Below are 23124 nucleotides of genomic sequence, written 5' to 3' on the forward strand. Positions count from 1 at the left end.
ATCACAGACCTATATTCTGCTTTAGAAGAGTTTGCAGCTGGCCTAGTTAGCATAGTCTCTTAACCAAATATAGCGCATAGAAGAGGACAAGCTTATATCACTTCCATCTCCTATTCTATACGCTGCATATGACTTTAGATTCATAGTGCGCTTGCAAACCAGCGTCTTCTGTCCCCTTGAGGCGCTATTCATTCAGCAGAGTCTTTTAGAGCTGCGCATGGTATGGCGTAGAAGACTGCCTCCATGTAAATGAAAAAAATAGGCCAACGCCTGGCCAGAATTCATTAGGTATAGGGTGAGGCGGGGCAAAATGCGACAAAAATATGCGAATACAGATTTTTTTTTACAATTTCATTCAATGCCATATCAAAACAAACCAGGAACATTCTTTTAGGTACAAGGTATGGGGTACATAAACGTAGATATGTTCCCGGCTGTTGGAAAGTTTAAGAAAAAAGAAGAGTTGAAGAAAAGTTTAAGTTGAAGAAATGTCGCAAATGTCTCATTTTGCGCCAACCGGTGGGGCAAAACGAGACCATCTAAAAAATGTTTAGGAAGTTCAGTTCTTGCAGAAGAAGCATTTTAAATTGAATCCGTGAGCACCCACGCACTCTTCATGAAACTACTGTACAAACTCCAAGCAGTGAATCTAAACTCAGCCTAGCCCTGACGTCACTCCACAAGTGCCTGCAAATCAAGCGCCGCCAGTCTTTCTTTTTTACATTGAAATAATAATAAAAGAAAGAGACGTAGTCACCTTATAATGGTGACGGCTACTCCTTTTCTCATAGCGGAAACAACAATAAAAGATATGTAGGAAAATGAAAAGAAATCACTTCATAACGCTCAGAAATCCACAGCGATGTCCTATACGCCCATGAACAAAACAGTACAAAAGTCAAATGCAAGTTGCACCACGATGAGTTCAAAAACAATGTCACAAACACACACAAATGGCCGTGATGTAGACTTCGATGAGCATATAAACAGATAAGGAATTACACAGTGCTCAAATAATTCACGTACAGGAAAAAACATTAAACACGTATTATACAAGCACTAATAATTACAAATAATAGAAGAACGGTATAGTAACATCATGGGATTATTCAGTGCAATGCCTAGTACTTGTTAAGGATGCTTGATTCTTCATAAAAACGTTCAAGAGAGAGAGAGAGAGAGATAAAGAACCTTTATTCTGGATCTTTATTCTTAGGTCGAGTGAGTGGTTTCCTCATTCCAGGACTCCACTGGCCCTTGCTGCTCGACGTACTAGCTGGACGAGAGCTTCTTGTCCCGCAAGGGTATCGCCGGTCAGCTGTACCTCCCAGCGCTCAAATGACGTACTAGGCGTCTTTAAGTGTTGAGGTTTGCCCACGCAACCCCACGAGATGCGAAAGAATCTAGGGCGTGTGTCGCCGCACCAGGGACAGATGTCGCGATATGTATGAGGGAACATTTTACTATATCTGTGTAGGTTTGGAAATGTGTTGGCCTGAATAAGTCTGGGAGCTACCGCCTCTTCAGTGCTGAGCTTTCTGATGGGGAGGATAAGTCCTGTGGTTGAGTCAGTGGATCTCGAGTCGGTCGCAGTAAATGGATGGCAGGGGCACGAAGGCAAAGGGTGGGGATTGATGAGACGATTGGTCTTGCCCCGCTCGGTTGGCTAGCGCTTGAGCTAGGACGTCAGCCCTTTCGTTTCCCTCCACACTCGCGTGGCCCGGCGTCCACGTGATTTGATGGGATTCTTGCAGCCTCAGGCCTAGAATCTGAGCCGCCATCAGCGGTGTTCGTCCGTTGATAAAGTTACGGCAGGTCTGTTGCGAGTCGGTAATGACATGAACTTCCCTGCCTACCCTGTCTTGTTGCTTTATTACCAGAGCCACGGCTATGGTCTCAGCCGTAGCTGGGGTCTCTGCCCTGACGGAAGCCGCGAGCGTCAACGAGTTGTCTCTCCCGTTCACGACGGCTACCGCAAAGAGGCCCCCTACAGGGTACGCCACCACGTCCACGCACGTTGCACGTACAGGTCAACATTTAATTGTCGGCGCTTCCTGTTCACGCGAGCCTTGCGTCGTCCTTCATGGAGTTCATGACTAATGTGCTTCGGTATCGGGCTCACCTTGATCTTGCCTCTGATCTCAGGCACGAGTGATCATTGCCCATCGAGGGCACGGAGCTCCGTTGCCGTTGCGGTCTGGTGGAGGATGGCTCAGCCCGCCACCGTGTTCTGTATAGTCCGGCCTTTTGAGAATCCATAACCACGTCCGGCAGCTCAGTGAATGTGTTGTGGATCCCGAGGGCCACTAACTTCTCGTTTGAGGTGGTGACAGGGAGACCAAGGGCCATTTTGTACGCACCTGTGATGATGGCATCGACTTGTTCTGGGTCGCGTTTGTTTAGCGTGTGGTTGTGCTACGGCATGCTATACGTTACTCTGCTGATCACCAGAGCCTGGACGAGGTGAAGCGTATCCTCTTCTCGCATGCCCTTGCGGCTTATAGCTCTTTTTATAATCTGTGAGATCTGGTTGTTGGCAGACCTTAGGGTTTGGATGGTGTGGGAGGCTTTCAGGTTGCTCTGAATCCAAAAACCCAGAATCCTATTCTTATTGCCTTCTGTGATCTTCTGGCCCTAAAGATAGATGTCGATGGGGCCGGGGGAGTTGTAGATTTCCCCTCTGTACACACGGATATCCTCGAACTTCTCGGGCGCGCAACGCATCTTGCTCGCTGCCGCAAATCTCTCTACGGCCGTCGCGGCCTCCTGAAGGGTCGCCTCTTTTCGCGCTAGGGAGCCCTTGGTGGCCCAGAGCATGATGTTGTCTGCGCACAGGGCGTAACCTTGCTCCGCGATCTTCCGCAGCTCTTTGGTTCAAGTGCGTTCAACGCTTTTCGCTGTGCTATTTTTGATGGCCATGGGCCCAGCAATTTTGCAAGTGGAAAGGCCGGTAAGCACCAATGAAGTGTAGCTCTTCAAACCTATGTGAGCATTATTGTCTCCATCTTTATCCACTGCCTCTCCTGTTAGGCTGGTGGACGGCGGCTCGTTAAACTCGGCATCACTTAGAACAGTGCATCCTTCACGTCATTTTCTTTCCAAGAAGACCTAGATGATTTTCTCCTATACGTCCGCACCAGTCTTCAACAAAAAATGTAGTCTTTAATATGGCTAAATAAATGATTCGCTTAGTAGGAGACTATTTATGCTAATTCAACGCCCGTTTGTGACCTTTTGCCTTTTTCAAATGCCCTAATTTAAAGAAATGGGCATTTACCCAGGCCCCTTTCAGAACTAAACATCTTACAGCATGTAGTTAGTGTCACAAATCAACAGGATAAGTACTTATGTTTCGGAACAGACACTGGGGTGTCTTCACGTACGGCTCCGAAAAGTTTCACCCTTTATTTCTCGTCACTAGCCCGCTGACAAGCGCGATTTCTGTTCCGCACTAACTCTTCGCACAATCGCCAACTTTTTCATTAAAAGGAAATGGACAGCTACCGTCACCTATCCATGCGACCAATTATCTCAAAAAAGTACTTTTTTGCTTTGGGTTTAGCTAGCAAAGTCACAATGGCGCTTCTTGTCTCCTGTCTAATTTTGCCCCGCATTACCCTACAGGAAATTTTCTCCAGTGTAATTTCGAATTTGATAAAGCATATCAATGAATCATACTTGTAATAAATATATGTCACCTTTGTAATTGATTGCAGGATGAATTTGTTGCATTTGCGCTGTTTTAGCGCGACGCAGGTTTTTCTTTCAACAAGGAGGGCGCACTTTTTTAAGCACGCCGTTGAGAGATACTTTCTGGCGTTTTATTATTGCTTGATCATTAGGAGTGTCTGCGTGGAAAGAGTGTAGGTGTGTGAAGCTTGGGACGCCGGTTACGTGGTAGAGCCACGTGAATGGCTCACTTTATATTTTAGTTTATTATTTCGCATATTATATGTTGAATTTATTGTTATAAATACTAATGATTGTTTGAACATGCCGCATTATTTATTTATTTATTTATTCATTTATTTACCGAAGTACTCACAGCGCCTTCAATAGGCATTACATTTATTGTTAATTGTGAAATTCCTTCTGGCTTCTTGGGGTAACGTAAATACATTAATAAAAGAGTCTCAGTTTAGTCTGAAAGGCGAAGAATCTACTGCGAGAGCAAATTACTGGAGAGCTAAACGAAGTAGAAATAGTAGTTCTGTCGGTGCTCTAAAGTTGTAAACCTAGGCATACTAAATAAATTATGAAGCATCGCGTCACGCGCGTGCCAGCAATCATGAACCCGTTTCATTCGATGGCTGCCGAGACTCGCTTTCTAAACGCTGGAGTGAGGAAGCGCGGCAGCAGCAGCGAGCGAACTGACCTTCGTGCTGCGTCTCGCATCAACGCGATCTAAGCCGCGAAAGAAACATCACGCGCGGACTGTGTCTCCGTCGCAGATGGCTTTCAAGAAAACAGCGGCCCGGAGTAAAACGCGACGTCCCCCCCCCCCCCGCCCGCCCATCCCTACCGACGGCGGAAATTGTCCCCGTCGCAGATAGTATGAGATGGTGTGAGATAGTGAGGTTTAGTATGGGTGAGCCTTTAAGGCTCACTCACGCTAGACTGACCCGACACCGATTTCGATTTGCCAATTGTTGGCGACAGCGTTTTTTCCTCCATGTCGGCGCCTCTGTCACACTGTCCCAACGCCGACAATCTGCCGATGGTTGACGGAGAGCTCAGCATCGGTAAAGTTTGACAGACGCGCCGACACGAAGGTAAAAAATGCTGTCGCCGACAATCGGCAGAACAAAATCGGTGGCGGGTCGGCCTAGTGTGAGTGAGCCTTTAGCAAATGGCATTTGTCGATTCCTTCACTACAACGAGAAGCAGTCCTAGTTTAGCTGGAGGAGACCTTTGAGCTGTGCTTGCTTATGCCTGGGAAGACTCGGAATAATATTGACGGCTGCTCCAGTAACACGGACCGTCGTCCTACGTTCGGCTGAATCCGTGAGGACCAACGTATCACTGACTGTAGTAACTTCTTCCGTGCATATAATCTTCGTGCCTTGTGCAGGCTTTTAAATTCTTGCATTATGCTGGTCAACATTATATGCACTTTTCATCCACGCAATTACACGATTCCCGTTTGCGACGCAGATTTTACGGCTTACTAGGTGTTGATCACTGTCAACGATGCCTTAAATGTCTATCGTGTCTTCGGTTTCGACGGCAACTATCATGCTGGTGTAAGGTGTGGTAGTGACTTGGTCTTCGAGCACGTTCAAGGCACGGCAACTCGAGACTCCTATCAGGTATTATCGCCTGGTTCATGGAGAGCGTTATCAACTTAGAGTTAAGGTGGATGACGGCACCATGTTGGCTGAGTAAGCTCATACCGAGGATTACGTACTGTGAGCATTGTGACAAGATACCAAGCGCCTGTTTATGCACTGTAACCATTCCCGTGCAGATTCTAGTCAGCATTCTCAGGTGTTCTATAGCTGTCCGGAATGGGGGTCTACCCTGTGATGTATGAAGTGTGCTAAAATAGTATCGTGGAAGCAGAAGAAAAGAACGACAAAGAGTGGACGTGCATAGGCGAATGTAGTGCTAGGTGGAAGACGCGCAAATGCGCGACGCGAGAAAGATAAAAGAAAAAAAGGAAATGACCCAATCAGGAAAGTGCACGAAGCTCCCAGGGGCCAATTAGGAAAAGACAAATCGGCGGCAAGAGTAGCAAGAAAAGGAGGCGTGCTGGTGGAAGAGGGGGACAGTTCAAGGAAGCGAGGCAAGGGTGAATATCGGCCACCAGACCGGGAGTTGAAGAGCGGCCGTCCGGTTCTGCACCCGAGCCACCAGTGCTTCACTCGACCGGGGCATCCTGCCATGCTGTTCCGAGGCGTCGCTGCTCTTACCGAGGCCGGCGAACTGCTGCGCTCGCAGGCAGAGTGCGAGCAGTCGGGCTATGGACCGTAGTTTGCGCCCAGCTGCTTCGCCGAGACGCCACCGGCCTCTGTGCGTGCCACCAAACCGCCTGCGTCCCTTCTCGATGGAGGCGGTGCCACGCTTTGATCGTTGGCTCGTTGGTCAACTACATCGACATTGTTTTGAGACCGACGCCACTTCTTTCGCCCTCTCTTCTCCGCCCCTCCGCGTCAAACTGTTGCTTGCACGTTCACACTCATTATCTGCCCCTAACTCGTATGCTGTCATAGCTCTTTATTGTATTTTCTTTCCGGTTATGAGTTTTTGTCGAGTGTTTATTTTATGTGTTTCTAGTTTCATTTGTTACATTAAAAATGTTGTGCGCGCTTTTGAAGGAATGACTTTATCTTCAACGCAGGTCTCGGTGGCTACGCCTCAGGGAACCGTCTGCAACAATTAACGAAAAATAACCTGTATCACATGCCGATGCAGCCTCAACTTTTTATGCGAAGCATATTACGAGAGCTCAACCCAGCTCCTCAGGCGCGGTGGTGTCGCCTTCAATACCACGTGACACCGTGACGTCACGACAGAGGAGAAACGGGGCTCCAACTCGCGCCGTCGCTCGCGGCGTCGCGGCGGTATATAAACAGCTGCGCTTGCCTCTGCTAGACACTCACGAGGTGAGATGCCTCCTGGAGACAGAGCTGCTCGTTGGAATGAGAAGCGAAGGTTGCGGCGTGCTACAGAGACTGATTTTCTAGGTGGCTTTGGCTCAACTCTTGCAAGATGGGCTGGGTGGGAATCGAACCAGGGTCTCCGGAGTGTGAGACGGAGACGCTACCACTGAGCCACGAGTACGATGCTTCAAAGCGGTACAAAAGCACCTCTAGTGAATGCGGGGTTGCCTTAGAAACGAGCTGTTTCTAAGGCTCAGGCGTGAGTCGCTTGCTCAGGCGCACATTTTGTTGCCGCGCCGAACGCTGCGTTGCTCGACGCTCACCGCGTCCGATGCGGGGCGCGTAGTCGCTGCGCCGTAGCCCATTGTCTTACACCCCTTGGCGGGTCGACGGGAACGCTGTCGCGTTCCACTCTTGAAGGCGAAGCAGAGTAACGCATGAGTTGTTTCTTCGTCTAGCCGAACCAAATATAGCCGAGCAACAGCAGTTCACCAGGCTAAACAGTGGTTCAACAACTAAAATAAAGGCTAGTGTGCTACGCATCCTGGGCTTAACCTTAGCTAAGCCACAGTCATTTTTTTCACCTTCGTGACGAAACAACCACTCAAGACGTAGCAGTAGGCTTCTGTGTCTACCAAAGCGGTGACTGCGTGTCCATCGAGAAGCATGTTGAGGTCGACGATTTTTGGTCTTGCGTTAAAGTTAAGTCAGGGCGTCGGATAACGGACTCGTGTCATTGTACCGCTGTTGTTACGTGGCGTCGTGACGTCTCCTTTAGTCGCCTTGTTCTTTCCATCGAAGCTTCATTGAGGTGGCAGCCTTTCGTTGCTGCGTCCTCGAGATGGGTATTGCGTCGGCGAGAGAAATCTCGGCATTTCGACGAACAGCAACCTCTCCTCCATCGGCTGCTGCTAGTATTTTTCCGGATATAAACTCACAGACTCGCCACGAGTTGGGTCCGTACAAGGCCGAGCCTGACGATGGTGATAGAAAAGGTTGTCGGGGTCTCTACTTAGCTGCAGCCAGGAAGTCGGTGATTTCACGTGGTCGTTCATGTTGCTGTGGAGGCGGCGAGGCGGCGGCAAACATTCGTAGTCCCATATCGCCGTATGGGTATCGGAGGTAGACATGCGCCTCTTCTCCGCAGTGAGCGGGCGGTGGTCGGGGGCTCACCATACGTCCGTCTTTCTTAGCCTGTTGCGCGAGCTGGTGGCGGTGGCAGCTGGAGATGGAATTGCAGCGTTACGGCGCCTTGACGCGGTCACGGAGGGGGACGCTGTCGGTAGGCCACGGCGGCATGGGTCATCGCTTCGGGCTGGGGATGCGGCAATTCAGGGACTCAAAGTGACTGATGGATCTCCTCTCAGGCGTCGTCAGCAATTCAGGCTACTTGAGGCTGCGTCGAAAGGGGCATACTGCGTAGTTGGCCAACAACAGCTCTGATGGCTTCTCTATGTTCGTCCAAACCTAGTTCTTGTATTTCTCTTTTGGGTGAAAAAAGTTCGCGCTTATATTGCCGAGTGTGCATTTCCAGCGTCCTCCCGATGCCCGTGGCTTCCGTTAAATATTCTGCGATGGTCCTGGATGGGTGGCGAATCCATCGGAGGAATAGCTATTGCTTCACACCATGCATGAAACAGCAAAGTTTCTTGTCCTCAGACATGTCGGAGTTGGCGCGATGGAACAGACGGATCATATCATCCATGTAGATCTCTTTGTTCTCGTTTGGGAATGGAGAACTGCATTCCGGTATCGCTTCAACCCTGTCATTGCGGGCAGCGCTCGTGGTCGTGTTCAAGAGGGCGTTTCGAAAGAAGTTTCACTTTCTCAGGGTGGACTCATGATTCTCGCATAACGTCCTGGCGGTGTCTTCCACGGACAAATAGACATGCCGCAGCTTGTCGTCAGAGTTCCAGTTGCTAAATAAAGCGACCCATTCGTATGTCTACAGCTAGCTTTTCGGGTGTTCTAACGCGGATACAGGAAATGTGCTTCACCTTAGAACGGCATTTGACACCAATTTTAGCTTCGGAATGAAATCTTACAAGTCTTTCTGCACTTCAGACCTTGATCAGCGCGGTCCTTTTACATGGAAGTTGAGGTGTTACTGGCTTTATGACGTTCAAAATATGTGTCCCTTCTATATGTCCCCTTTTCAATGCGCTCTGTTTAGCTGAAATTTGCTGGCAAGGCAGAATTCGAGGCCGCATTATGGGGTAGGTGCTGATTAAGAGAACCTCACTTAAAGCCACTATCGAAAGCCCTTTATGTTCGTCTCGAAGGCTGTTTCTTCTGTAAGCAAATCAATATATCAATTTAACCCAATCTGTCGTCAAGTTTAGCACTTATGTAAATTAGGTGACGGTTCAAAGAAATGAGCGTAGGAGTGGAGAAGAATTCGAAGCACAGTACACAACGAATAACCATCCCCGTATAGTTGAAGGCACTTCTTAGTGAATGCATTTAACTGAAGCCGGTAAATATTGCCTTGTTGTATGTTTGGTAGTCGCTTCAACATTACCATTTATTGTGCGACCACCTTTCTGCAGCACCTCGACCAACGCCGAAACGAACACCAGCAACGCCACCCAGCGTGTCCACACCGAGGCCGGTACCTCGCACGCCACCAACGACACCGAGCACGAGTGAGCGTACAAAATAGTTACTTTTAGCGGAAATAGTGCTGCTGTCCGGCTAACAGAATGTCACTGGCATCGGTTAGATTATATCGCAGATGAACATGCTGATTTAGAAGATGTCACTGTTGGGCTAGTTAGTAGATAATTCCAAAATACAAAACAGCGCACAGAAATGGACAAGCTTTCATGCGTGAGCATTCTTAGGCGACTCATCCAGGAAATCTCTCCGTCGCTCTATCCGGTCGTAACGCGTAACATGACGCGCTTCATAAAGAAAAACGAAATAAAATGGAAAGGTAAATTCGAAAGGAAAAGTGTTGGCTGTGTTGAGTTTCGGACCTACGACTCCAGAGCAGAAATAAAGTGTCACACCTACTGGCTCAGACACTCGACAGCACCCACGCATGTAGACGGTGAATACATCTCAACCGCAGGAATGTGTTTGTCGTACCGACGTTTCTGTGTAGCTTTGTGGAAAGATTCGGTGAAGGCGGAATAAAATCCATCTCTAGGTCCACATGTAGAGCCGACTTAGAGCATTGTAGACATCAGGAAAATTCCGGTTTTGCCGATGTTTAATCCCAGACACGCCATATTCCCACCGATGCATTTCGGTGGTCGCGGTGGTTAGCAGCATTCGTTCAACGACCGAAATGCCACTGATTTCGAAGTGTCCATCGCGCAACACAGACAGATCAGCACTCAATTACTTCGTATCGATGATAAGACGTGTTGATGGGTTATACAGATCTCATCACGTTAGATGATGGTCCGACACGCATGGATAAGGTGAAAAAAAGCGATAAAGCTTATAATCGTCGCAACAATTCTCGTAAGGTTGATAAGGGCTGATAAAAGTTGAATGAAGTCCAATAAGGTTGATAAAGTGTGATAATCATGACATGATGCTTGATAAAATTAATAAATATAGACAACAGTTGATAAGGATCGGATTAATAACCATAAGGTTGATAATGACTGACAGGGGTCGCTAAGGGTCCGATCGAGACCGATAAGATAACTACCGATAAAGACTGATAACGGTTGTATCGAGTCCTATAAGGCTGATAAGAATCGTATATGTCAATAACGGTTTATAAAGGTCGCATGAAGCCTGACAATATCGATAGTTAGACCAGGTTGCTCGGAGATGAACAAGTGGCACAATATATATCCATACTTAGACAACTGCAGTGGAATTTCTGCATATTTTTGTGTTATCATTGTTTTCTTCGTTTAGTCTGCTATAAAGGTTTCTGCATTAGCGTTTATCGTTACCAATTTCTTGTCACTTTGAATGCGCTGTTTATGAATTTACCGTTATGCTGCTCTTATCACGCAAAAAAGCTATGTTTTCTGGCCCCCTCAGGTGAAATGCATTCAGCAGTATCTTTCAGAGCCGTGCGTGCCACTGTATTGACAACTGACCCCCCCCTAAATGTGAAAATAGGCTAATGCGCAAGCTTAAAATTACTACGCTTATGTCTATGTCTGCACGGCTTTTTCCAGTCTGATATATTAGTTCATTACATTAGTTTAAGTCATCGGTGTAATGCTTCTCTGCATTTCTGCCGTTTCAACGTGACGTGGGCTAATCATTTCACCTAGCAGCCTGCCCTTTTCTCTTGCCTAAGTGCTCCGTCTAGAGGCTTTCTCAGGTGTTTTATTATGGCGTTCTCACTAGGAGTGCAGAAGTCTAAAAGTGCATATGTGTAAAGTTTTGAAAGCATGCTATGTGATATATATATATATATATATATATATATATATATATATATATATATATATATATATATATATATATATATATATATATATATATATGTATATATATATATACTCTACAGCACCCAGGGCAGCTACGATACCTCCATTCGAAGTAGTAACCAACAGATTACAGATGCTCCTTCTATAACTAGCGATGAAGTTAGAAGGGTGTTGCAAGGCATGAAACTGAAAAAAGCGGTAGGAAAAGATAGAATGACAGTCGATTTAATCAAAGATGGAGGAAACATAGCGCTTGAAGCACGGGCGACCCTATATAAGAACTGTCCATCGACTTGAAGGGTCCCATAGAAATGGAAGAATGCCATCATGATGCTAATCTACAAAAACAGGCGTACACATGGAAAAAAATTACAGGGCCATTAGATTACTTCCAGTATTATATATAATATTAACCAAGATAATCTTCAGTAGAATAACGGCAACATTGGACTTTAGTCAAGCAAAGGCACAGGCAGGTTTCAGGAAGCGATACTCTGCAATGGATCACACCCGTGTCATCAATCGGGTAATCGAGAAACCCGCAGAATACACTCAGCCTCTCTATATGGCTTTCATTGATTACGCAAAGGCATTTGGTTTAGTACCCATACCAGAGTTATAGAGACAATACGCAATGATCTACTACAGTATGCTTACGTAAATATTTTGGGAAATTTCTGCAGGGATTCCATAGCCACCTTAAGGCTCCACAAGAAATGTAGGAACCTACTTATAAAGAAAGGGGTCCGACGAGGAGACAAAACCTCCCCAATTCTATTCACTGCTTGCTAGGAAAAAGTATTCAAGCCATTAACAATGGAAGGCCTAGGAGTGAGAATCAACGGTGAATATCTCGGGAATCTTAGATTTTCAGATGACATTCTCCTGTTGAGCAATACTGGGAATGAGTTTTATCAAATGTTTGAGGACGTTAACAGGGAGTGTGTAAGAATCGGGTCGAAGATTGGTATGCAGAAGACAAAGACAATAATCGATAGCCGGGCAAGGGAACAACAGTTCAGAATCGCCAGTCAGCCTCTAGAGTCTGTGAAGGAGTACGTTTATGAAGATCAATGACTCAGGGGACCCTGATCATGAGAAAAAAACTTACAGACGAATAAAAATGGGTTGGAGTACATAGGGCAGACAATAGGAGGAGAGTTTTCATTTTTCCGCGGGGGGGGGGGGGGGGGGGGCGGTGGCGGGGGGGACTGGGATCCGACCAGCTTTCCGAACCCCATATCTATATATATATATCTTGCACTCGAAGAAACTTCGTGTGACGTCGATGAATTGAGCGTTGAAGTGACGGCGTTATATGAGTATATACAAGACCTCACAGTATTCACAGTAATTTTACAGCCTGAGTCCTCTCGGTGGTGTAATCTTCCTTCGTGCATGTGTCACATCCTTGGCTATCACAAATACCACTTCATCTATCCGACATAACTACAGCTTCTCTCCCTTTCTTTCTTTTTGTGTAAGTCCCAGTATAAGTGCTGCGGCGCGTGACTGCTGTTGATTCTGATTTCGAGTGAATCCTGCTTGGCCTAATTTTGGAATTTTGGTTACTGAGTGAAGTATACCGTGTTCTCCAACTATCATGCATCAAGACTTAAAGAAGAGCAGTTCAGTTACTTTCTAGTACAGTGGAGTAGCCACAAATATTTTTTTCGCTACTGATATTTTATTCGCTAATTTGAGTTAATTATCTAACTAGAAAAGTACTGTCCTAATTCTCAAAGTGTCAATGACGCATTTGTAGCCACCCCGAAATTACATATAAATGCGGTGTTTTCAGTGACGTACAGATTGTGCACAATTTTTCCGACCGTTAAAGAAACCTCACAAGGTATGAAAAATACCACGTGAGTGCGCTCTCACCGGCTTGACAAAGCAGCACCCTCAAATAAACTGATTGAAAGCAACTGCATTGCCTGTCGCAAACCCGAAGTGGCATCGCATTATCTAGATAATGGTAAGGGAGGAGCATCATTAGCAGGTTTACAGGCTTCTCAGCTATCCCTTCCTCTCATTTATATGTCACATTTGTTATCCGTTTTCGGACTTAGTATCATCCGTGCTTCGCACCAAAGCCAAATTAAAATGACGATTTTACTTTTCATGAATGAGTATACGTGCTGAAAAATGCAGGTTCGTGTCAACAAATAAAAGCGAAATAAACACGCCGGGAAGTGACCAACGTGTAGAGAAAAGGCTAAGTCAATGTTTTGAAGAACGTAAATATACCCTTTCTAAATCAGTTTAATTGGCAATCAGGATGTCTGCAAAAAAAATGAGTTGTTATCGTCCCCTTATTGTCTATAAATTGTATGCTCCGTTGAACACCAGCCAAGAGGACGTGTTCGAATAAGTCTTCTTTTTGCAGCTACGCAGTACTGTGTCCGTTTTTATCACATCTTCAGTGGTTTTCTTGCTGACCGACACCTGAATTTTACTGCAGACATCCGTTATCCTTGCCTTGAACTAATCTGGCATCTGTTTGGATCACGTAAGCACATCTTTCACCTAGCCGCAAAGAAAAAAAATCGAGTGGAAATAGGTCAGGTGACCTAGCCGGCCAATTATTCTATGCCTTTCAATATATAGCGCATCAAAAGTTGCATCCATTTAGTTTCGTGCTCGGCTGCTTCTATGGGCTGGCATCCCATCTTGCTGACACAACAGAAGTGGAAGACGTGACAACGGGACTTCGCTGAGAACCTCATCCACCACTCCTTCAAAGATTTCGTTCACGTAATGCTTTCTAGTCAGTGAGTGATCGAAGACGATGGTACCGATTATAGCACCGGCGTAAATTATGAACCGCACACTGAGCGGCCGCTGTTACTGGTGCCGATAGCGCTTTACTCAGTGTAGTGCTGACATATGGGGCAGAAACTTGGAGACTGACAAAGAAGCTCGAAAACAAGTTAAGGACCACGCGAAGAGCGATGGAACGAAGTATGTTAGGTGTAACGTTAGGAGACAGGAAGAGAGCGATGTTGATCGGAGAGCAAACAGGGATAGCCGATATTCTAATTGGCATTAAGAGAAAGAAATTGAGCGGGGCAGGTCATGTAATGCGTAGGTTAGATAATCGATGGACCAGTAGAGTCGCAAAATGGGTGTCGAGGACTACGGTAGACTAGGTGAGGTGATGAAATTAGGAATTCGCAGGCGCTAGCTCGAATAGGTTGGCCCTTGACAGGTGTAATTGGTGATCGCAGGGATAGGCCTTCATCCTGCACGGGTCACTATATTCTAAGCATTGGTGCTGGTTCAGGTGGTACGGGGGAAATGCCGTCATTTCGAATCCTCCAAACTGATGTCTTAGAAATTGGTACCTGCATGAGTGGCCATGTCCCGCACGCTAGCATGAGGGTTTGAGGCCATAAATGCTAGAACGTCCGTGCGTAGGCTAGGAGTCAAAGATAGAGTCCTCCGCCACTGATTCTTGAAGCTGCCGGTTCATCTTAGGTTTTCATAATGTTTGACGATAGTCGACGCGTTTGGTCTACCGCCACAGTTCCATGACTGATAAATATATTTATGACTTTGCTCTTGTTGCCATTTGCAGATTTTAAGGGAAGGATTATGTTCATCTTCTGCTCATTAGAGAAACACATAGAGATTAGGACGAAACAAGTCGCACCTTTGAAACCTGGCGCAGACGTTGTCAATTGACTTTTGTGGTGATAAGTGTTGTGGCAAACAAGCAAAAACGTCCATGCACTTTATCTACGCTAAGACAACTGCTATCACAGCTTGTTTCCAAATAACAGCAAACGCGACGTCTTACTTCGGTCGGGGCGCGGCAGATAAGGCACTAGCTCGATCACGATGTCTTTCTTGATTTCCTTTATTTCGTCCTGGATCACTCAGAGGAAACCTGTTGGAGGGCGCTGCTTTATGATCCGGGTGGGAGTGCAGTCACGTGGTATTCTCTATATCTCGCGGGGTTTATTTATCAGTAAAAAAAAATTTGTACGTAATTAGTACGTAAAATACCTGTCCCTCAGCTGTGCCTTCAAATGCCTCATTGACACTTTCATAATCAGGATAGTACGTCTCGAGTTAGAACAATCAATTACAATTACCTATATAAATATCAGTAACGAAAAAATTACTGGCAGGTACTCCACTGTACTGTAAACAATATGCACTAGGTTTTCTTCGAGTAACGCACTGGTCTTCGTGCATGATGGTCAACTGGAATACCCTGCATACATTTATGACCTCTGCATGCAAGTCACGATGTTCCCATCCCAAATGAATGGAATAAATTATTAGAAACGTTCTTTTTCATGGTTTGTTAGCATTGCTCACTGGAAAAAGAAGCAATACTGAGACACACAACATTCGCGCGCGTTTCACACACCATTGATAAAATACTGTTGAAGCGGTCGCTGAAGTCTATAAGTTTTTTTCATGCTCAAAAAGCACGCAAAGCAATTTAAGCTTGGTGAACATACAGCAACATATTCATTCTCCAGCCATAGGCTATCCATAGCTTTGGAAATAATATTTAATTGGCCACCTCGGTCTCCCTGAAGAATATAAACATTTTTCTTCGTGTATATTTAAATATATTGCATGTGTGCATGGTGTTTAGATTGGAAATTTAAAACAATGTCGAATTGAGCAAATGCACATGGAGCATCCGCCGCTAGTGCTTTTATAGCGCGTGTCCTCCTATTGTGAGAATTTGCAGAAATAAAGCGAAAGGATTAACTAAAAACCATGGACGTCCGCGCCAACAATGACGCAGTAAGCTATTAGTTCTAGTAAAATTGCAAGTTAAAAGGTCGAGGAAAGTCAAAAGAAAACTCAAACGATTTGGGTGACAGAGCTCTGGTAATGGCGCATGACGTGTATGAGGGGGGGAGCTACGGCATGTTCCGCCCCCCCCCCTGGAAAACTCCGGAGGGGGCTCCCCCCCCCCCCTCCCCCGTTGTCGGCGCCTGTGCGGCAAGCAATGTCCGACTTGGCTTGGAGCTTACCACTATCACTCAAGAAAAACAGATGTACAACCAATGCATTGTACCAGTGCTAGTGCATGGAGCGGAAACTTGGAGACCTACAAAAAAGCTCGAAAACAAGTTAAGGACCGCGCAAAGAGCTATGGAACGAAGAAAATTAGGCGTAACGTTATGAGACAGGAATAGAGTGGCGTGGATAAGAGACACCAGGAGAAATAATGGAGCTGGGCAGGTCATGTAATGCGTGGAATAAATAATCGGCTGACCATTAAGGTTCACAGAATAGGTGCCAAGAGAAGGAAAGCGCAGTCGAGCATGGCCGAAGACTAGGTGAGAAAATAAAATTAACAAATTGGCTGGCGCTAGTTGTAATCAGTTGGCGCAGGACAGGTGTAATTGCAAATCGCATGGAGACGCAATCGTCCTGCAGTGGACATAAAATAGGCTGATGACGACGATGATAATTATGATGCAACAAAATTCCACTTAGGCCAAATCGTCTGTCAGTTTTTAACATATACTATCAGTGTACTCTTGACAAAGCTGCAGGGCTGGTAATTGTTTATTTTCTGATTAGCAGCCTTTGAATAGCTCCTAAGTAGGCGAAGCATGCACCTTGCGGTGTGCGGTAGCAATCCAGTTTGGCGAAAGCTTCAGGACCTTACACGACTGTTGATCTCTGCGTTGCCCTTACACACCCGGGACCGTCGCTCGCTCAACATTTGCGAGTTGATGGTTGTCTCTGTCTGCGTGCTTTGTAGTTGCGGACGTTAGTACAGTTGTTACAAGAATGCCTAGAACACGTACTCGAACACGAGTGATGGCTGCGCAATATACAAGGCAGCGTAGCGGAAGTGCGAACCCATCTTTCCTGTCGCGGCTTGCAGAGCGCATGCGTGGACTGGTCCGCCGCAGGCAAGTGCGACGCGGATCAGTCAACAGGCACAAAGCATATAAACTGCACATGATGAAGCCGCAGGAGTGACATTTCGCGAGCGCAGTCGCTAACCGTAATTACCGTCGTAGTTGAGTTGCTGTCACGTTCGTTATCCAGCCATTTTGTACCCGTAGTCGCGTCGTTGTACCATCTGCGAAAATATCACAATAAATTTTGCGGGTACCATCATTCGCTGTTATCAATGTCTTCAGTGTATACAATGCGCAAATATTTAAAAAAAACTGTCCATTTAATTTTGGTGATTCAGAAAAGCTATTCGCTTGCATTGGCACTAATTTTCTACTGATACAGCAAAAGGTTGTTTAGGGAACATTCTGCAAGATTATCTGCATATTGCGATTTTTATGTTCAAGAGCACTTTCGCGGCACTTAATTGCCGACCTAAGCATGAAGTATGACCTACAACAAAGCGAATGCATGCTGAAAACATTTCTTTTTCTTTATTTTTGTTTTGTAAGTTCTTATATCTTGTGTTTTGCTTTGCCTTATAGTTCATTTATCCACTGCCTTTTTTTTCTTCGCAGTTCCACCGCCAAGCTATGAGAACCGTAAGTGTACAAATTTCTCCCAGATTAAGCGGTATTTATTGCTAGTTCGTAGGAAGAAGGACATTAAGACCACGTTCTCCTGTAAACAACTCCGCGACTAATATAAGGTTGCCACAGTGACACTGTATACTAGGCACTTTCAAATAAGGCTATTCATTCTCAAATTCTTGTGCCAGTCTATAAAATGTCTGTAGAAGTGTTTCTGAGGAGTACCTAGACGGGTTGATCTTTTTTCATTGGTGTGAACTTTTTAGAAATCACCTGCTGTATATAAGATAATTCTTTTCCTTGAGATGGATTTTTCAGTGAGGTGGACATTACTTACGCAATAAATCGATACCCATACTCAACTAATTAACAAATATTTCATATTTACCAAATTATTCACTGTAAAGGAAATATTGCAATTTACGAACGGTAGCCTGTGAGTTTTGCAGGCCCATGTTCTTGAATTTATTTTCCTGAATGACATCAGTTTGGAGATATGTGCCATATAACTCGCCGTAAAAATTCACTGTTTGTCCACTTACTTTTTAACAAAACGCTATTATATGTATTAAGCGCAAACGTAAAAGGAACGCCCGTGTATCGCGTCTCACACTTTGGTAAATATCTCAAAGCTGGTGTCATCCTGGAAATTGATTTGAAGTAAAGGCATCTTGCCAGCTCGCCAGCTACAATTAGTAAATTGCAATATGTGCCGTAAATAATTAATATAAAGTTAATTAGTCAAGTATCGTAAATTAGTTGAATATTGGTTTCGATTTATCGTGCTTGTATTGTCCGCCTCTTCGAACAACCCAGCTCACGGAGAAGAATGATGCTATCTGAATGAGGCAATTTTTAAATAGTCCTTAAAACTTGAAAATGTTTCCCCCTTATGGTCTATAGGCGGCCTGGTGCACTTGGGCTCTGCATAGCTGACCGACTAATATGTGCAGAAATTCTGAAATAGCTCACGTGACTCACAGTCCACAGAATAAAACGAGCAATATATATTTCCTATCAACGTTTGCCTCTTTTTATATGGTATATTATAATCATCGTAATCACCATCATCATCGTCATCCTGATAACGCCCGCGGCTGGGCAAAGGCCTCTCCCATACTTCTCCAACTACCCCAGTCATATGGAATATAGCAAAAATAAAAGTTTGTATTACACATAACGGAAGACAAGCAGCTTATAGAATATGTATAGACGGCCTAACGACCGTTCTGTAAATTGGTATCCTTTGTTAAAATTTGTGAATTTGTGAAATACTTCTCAAGTGGAAACATTTCTGCTGGTTTAAGGCGTTTCAAAAGTCCTCCTTTCTCACTGAATGTTATAGCACATTGAATGTCTGAGAGTGAGTAGCGCGGCAGCCATGTTTTTTAAACAATCCTTATTAAAGGAAAACTTTGCATACGATCTTTCATAGTCTTTATAAATGTGAACTCTATAGAGTTGTTACGTGACTGTGGTTCGAAGAGTGACGAGGTTTGCGTTTAATGTGCGCCTGTTATAAACCCAATGCACTGCTTTGTTAGTGATGATACGGCAAATGTTGCCGCGAAAGCAAGGCTGTAAAAGCTCATTTTTATACTTTTTTTCTTACGGTGTACTAAGACTCTTGTGTTTGCTTGCTTGGCTTCATACCCATCGCGCGCTTTGCAGGTGCCTTCACGCTCATCTGTGTGTTCGAATATCTGCCATACGTACTTCCTCGCAACACGCCCCAGTGCACCGATTATGTGTACATCCGGTTCTTCGTGTACTCGCAACGGGCTAACCAGGAACCGCTCGTGTTCGAGAAGAAGAAGCGATACGGTAAGTCATGACACCGCTTGGACAGCAGCGCAGAAGAGATCATTCCGTCGAACTCCTCGCGTATGTCCTTTCATTTCCTAGCTCGTCTTTCGAATCCCAGTTATCATACATAGCGTTTTTAAAGAAGATAGGCCATTCTACGCAAAGATAACCAAGTGCTTCTCGCTAACAATTCATTAGAGCAGCCGACAGTAAGTTTTTGTTGATGCCATTCAACTTAATAGTTGCAATAAAACAAGTTTTATTCACTGGTGCGAAAAGTGAAACAAACATAAAAGTGGCGTGTTTTCAGGCAGGTACTTTTTGCTAGTTGAATTTTTCCGGCTGATAAAGCAAGTTACTGTGAATTACAACGCACACCGGGGCAAGGACAGGAAATGCACAGGACAGCGTCATTTCCTGTCCTAGTACCGGTGTGCCCTGTCATTCTCAGTAACATGGAACACCAACTAAACCGGTCTCAAACCTTGATAGCGAACGCACGCGAACAAAATAGAAAATTATTACTAGACAAACGGCCAGCACGCTTTAAAGAACAGCGCTCTTTCTTGTGCTGCTTCACACTCTCCACTATCCACTGGAGTTGGTGAGCACACTCTTTCCATGACGCATCAGCCACCAGTAATACGCCCTCTTTCCTCATCAACACCAAGGGGATGGGCTGTCGTGGGCTGGGCGCATTAGATAACTCGCCAGATTTGGCAATAACAGCTATGGAGCTTGTTTGAGGGCGCTGATTCTTGACGCGGGCGGATGGTCAGCCAAGTCATGCTGTTCATTTTTGCGGGCATTCTTTATCAACTGCAAAAAAGCAATGGACAATAAGTATCTGGCTTAAAACACGTCCCCTATAAGAGGGATCTTTAGCTAGGAGGCTTCTATCTAAATCTATAAGACAGGAGGAATCAGTTTTCTCGGCTACTACAGCACAAAATTCGATGAGGTTTTTTTGCATTTAAAAGAAAATGTTAAAATCTAGAGAATGTTTGAAGCTGAAAATTTATTTAGGCCGTTTAGTGTTCATAAATATTGTCAAAAATCGCCAATTTTCAGGCAGCGGAACTATAAAATTTACAGCTCTGTCACGCAGCAAATAAAAATATGGCAATTCTGCTGATTGCACCTAATAGCACATCTAAATCGAACAAATTTGATGTATCATACATGGTTATGAAGTACACCAATAATATGCGAGTAGCATTTTTGCAAAACCATATTAAACATTGTAACAAATTTACGTAAGGCATAAATTATTAAATCTGATTTGTTCGCCTTGGATTTTCTGATGGATGCAATTGACCGAACGGCGATGACTGTTTTTTGATACAGAGGGACAAATTTGTAAACATCGGGCTTCCGTTTTTTTTTTTAACACACAAATATATCGAAATGCTTTTAAAACATCCAAGCCATATATCCGAATGGCTTTTGCAGCAGTCACTAGAATTTACCATTTTCTCTCAAATGCAGTAAATTAAATTAAAATCGGCCTAGTGGTTAACTCAGGAAAGTATTTCTGCGTTTTACACGTATTTGAATAGGTGGTGGCGGAGTTCGTGATCGAGCGCAACATGTTGAATTGAGCGATATGGTTCCCAGTGAAAATGTTCAACTGAGTCATATGACCTCTTTGGAGATCGTCGCTAAGAACGAACGACGTTCTTCATGAACACCAATGAAAGTGTCGCATAAACTGATACTCATAGTGCGTGGGATACGCAGATGCTTTTTTCTGTATATTTTTTTTCTTTCCTCCCGCCGTACTTGCTGCAGCTGTTTTGCACGCTCTTCGTTTCGTTGGGCTCCTGTAGTTGATGGCGCAGCAGCTGGCCATTTGTGCAGTGGAGACGCTGTCCATGTCGCATTTAATCCCGAGGCGCATGTGTCGGAATCTCAGAGGCAATGAATTAGGCTTCTCCGAGGAGGTTGGTTTATAGGCTTTTATTCGACCTTTCAGAGGTTATCGCAACGTACTGAATTTGCACACTTTACACAGCATTGCCACCACGATCTGCACATTACACTTATGTCCGCGAAACTCAACCATAGTGAAGGCACTTTTAAAGGTCTACTGACACATACGTTACTTTCTATGGCAACTTCCTTAGGCTTCTCGCATGTTACGAAACCAAATAGCGCATATGACAATTGGGGAAACAAGGGATATGTTAATTTGTCACTCAGGTTTTGTCGAAAAACTGGATCTGGCTTCAAGGACACTTATCTGAAGTCATGACACTGAGCACAATCTGCTGATTTTGCGTAGCAATAAAGCTGTATAAGCTGGCGTTGATAGTAAAAATAGATACACAAGCAGCGTTCTACACGCTTTTCTGAAACAATACCATAGTATTCGAGCAAAAGCATGGTAATGTTCATCTCTGCGAGCATACTATAGGCATAAAACAAGTACACACATAGTGAAGCAGGCTATGCTGGTCATGTAACAAGACTTTCTCGGCTAAACAGTGATTATTGGTACTCTTCCGAAGGTCCTTTGTTGAATCTAATAAAGGTTTCCATAGTTTGGTGCCTATCATTGTCCAACAACCATATTCGTCACTTATCTTGTGTGGTTGTTGGACAGTGATAGGCACATAATCATCCCTTATGTTGTGTACCCGCCGTGGTTGCTCAGTGGCTATGGTGTTGGGCTGCTGAGGTCGGTGGGATCGAATCCCGGCCACGGCGGCCGCATTTCGATGGGGGCAAAATGTGAAAACACTCGTGTACTTAGATTTAGGTGCACGTTAAAGAACCCCAGGTGGTCGAAATTTCCGGAGTCCTCAACTACGGCGTGCCTCATAATCAGAAAGTGGTTTTGGCACGTAAAACCCCATAACTTGGACTTATCTTGTGTGCCTTTTTTTTTCTTTAAGAATTCGCGCCCTGTACGTCGAGGTTAGCATGACCCAGAATTCTTGATAGGAAAGTAGCCAGCGTGTAGTTTTCCAAACCGTAAACGCAAGCAGGATAGATACCTGTATGTATACGCCTCAAAGGGTGTAAACTCTGTAGTGTGTATGTGAACAATCTGCTTAATATTTTCTTAATCCTCTATTTGTGCTTCTAATAAAGAACACCTCATAACGTACAATGTTATTACATATACTCGCTAACCTTCTAAAGGGTAGGAGGTGAATATTTTCATATATGCTTGTGAAATCAGCTGCTTTTCAAGAAACATTAAATGATTGATTCAATTTTGATTCGCTTGAAGGCACTGTGCAAGTCCTATTTCACTTCGCCTAAAATTTTACACAGCCATATTCAGTAAAGAGTACGGACTCAGAAAGAAGACAGACTTGCTTGCTAGCTTGCTTCAGCAAGCGTCTATAGAATGGCAGTAGACAAATTAAATAGCAATCTTATTGACTCTACTTGATAGCTAGTCTATCAGAAAAAAATGTAGAAAAATAGAGACTATCGACTTTCGTCTATAAGTAGTTTATAGAGGCAACTAGACAAAAAGAAAAACATCTTACCAACTTTATCTATATACCCTCTATAGAATGCATGTTGACAAAAATAAATAGAAACCTTATCGACTCTCGTCTATAGATAGTCTATAAACAAAGAATGGACAAAAATAGAGACTGTCTCCACTTTCGTCTATAGGTATTCTATAGAGTGGAAGTAGACAAAAAGAAACATCTTATCACCTTTTTCCAATAGACCCTCTATAGAATATGAGTAGACAAAAAACAAATAGAAACCTTATCAACTGTCCTCTATAGGCAATCCATAGACAAAAAATGGACAAAAGTAAGTAGAGACTGTGTCGACTTTCGTTCATAGGTAGTCTATAGAGGAGAA

At 44.6% G+C, this 23124-nt stretch overlaps 1 protein-coding gene across 15 annotated transcripts in view; it reads left to right on the forward strand.

The window, feature by feature from the left end:
- Positions 1-23124, forward strand: part of LOC135903086 (uncharacterized) — a 164141-nt gene that overhangs the window by 104047 nt on the left and 36970 nt on the right. For all 15 annotated transcript variants that reach the window (XM_065433455.1, XM_065433463.1, XM_065433460.1 and 12 more), the window contains 3 exons: positions 9152-9247; positions 17473-17496; positions 19156-19308. In XM_065433455.1, the coding sequence (XP_065289527.1) occupies positions 9152-9247; positions 17473-17496; positions 19156-19308 (273 nt within the window). The remainder of the gene's footprint in view (positions 1-9151; positions 9248-17472; positions 17497-19155; positions 19309-23124) is intronic.

The sequence above is a fragment of the Dermacentor albipictus genome, chromosome 1, assembly GCF_038994185.2.
Source record: "Dermacentor albipictus isolate Rhodes 1998 colony chromosome 1, USDA_Dalb.pri_finalv2, whole genome shotgun sequence".
Taxonomy (NCBI): domain Eukaryota; kingdom Metazoa; phylum Arthropoda; class Arachnida; order Ixodida; family Ixodidae; genus Dermacentor; species Dermacentor albipictus.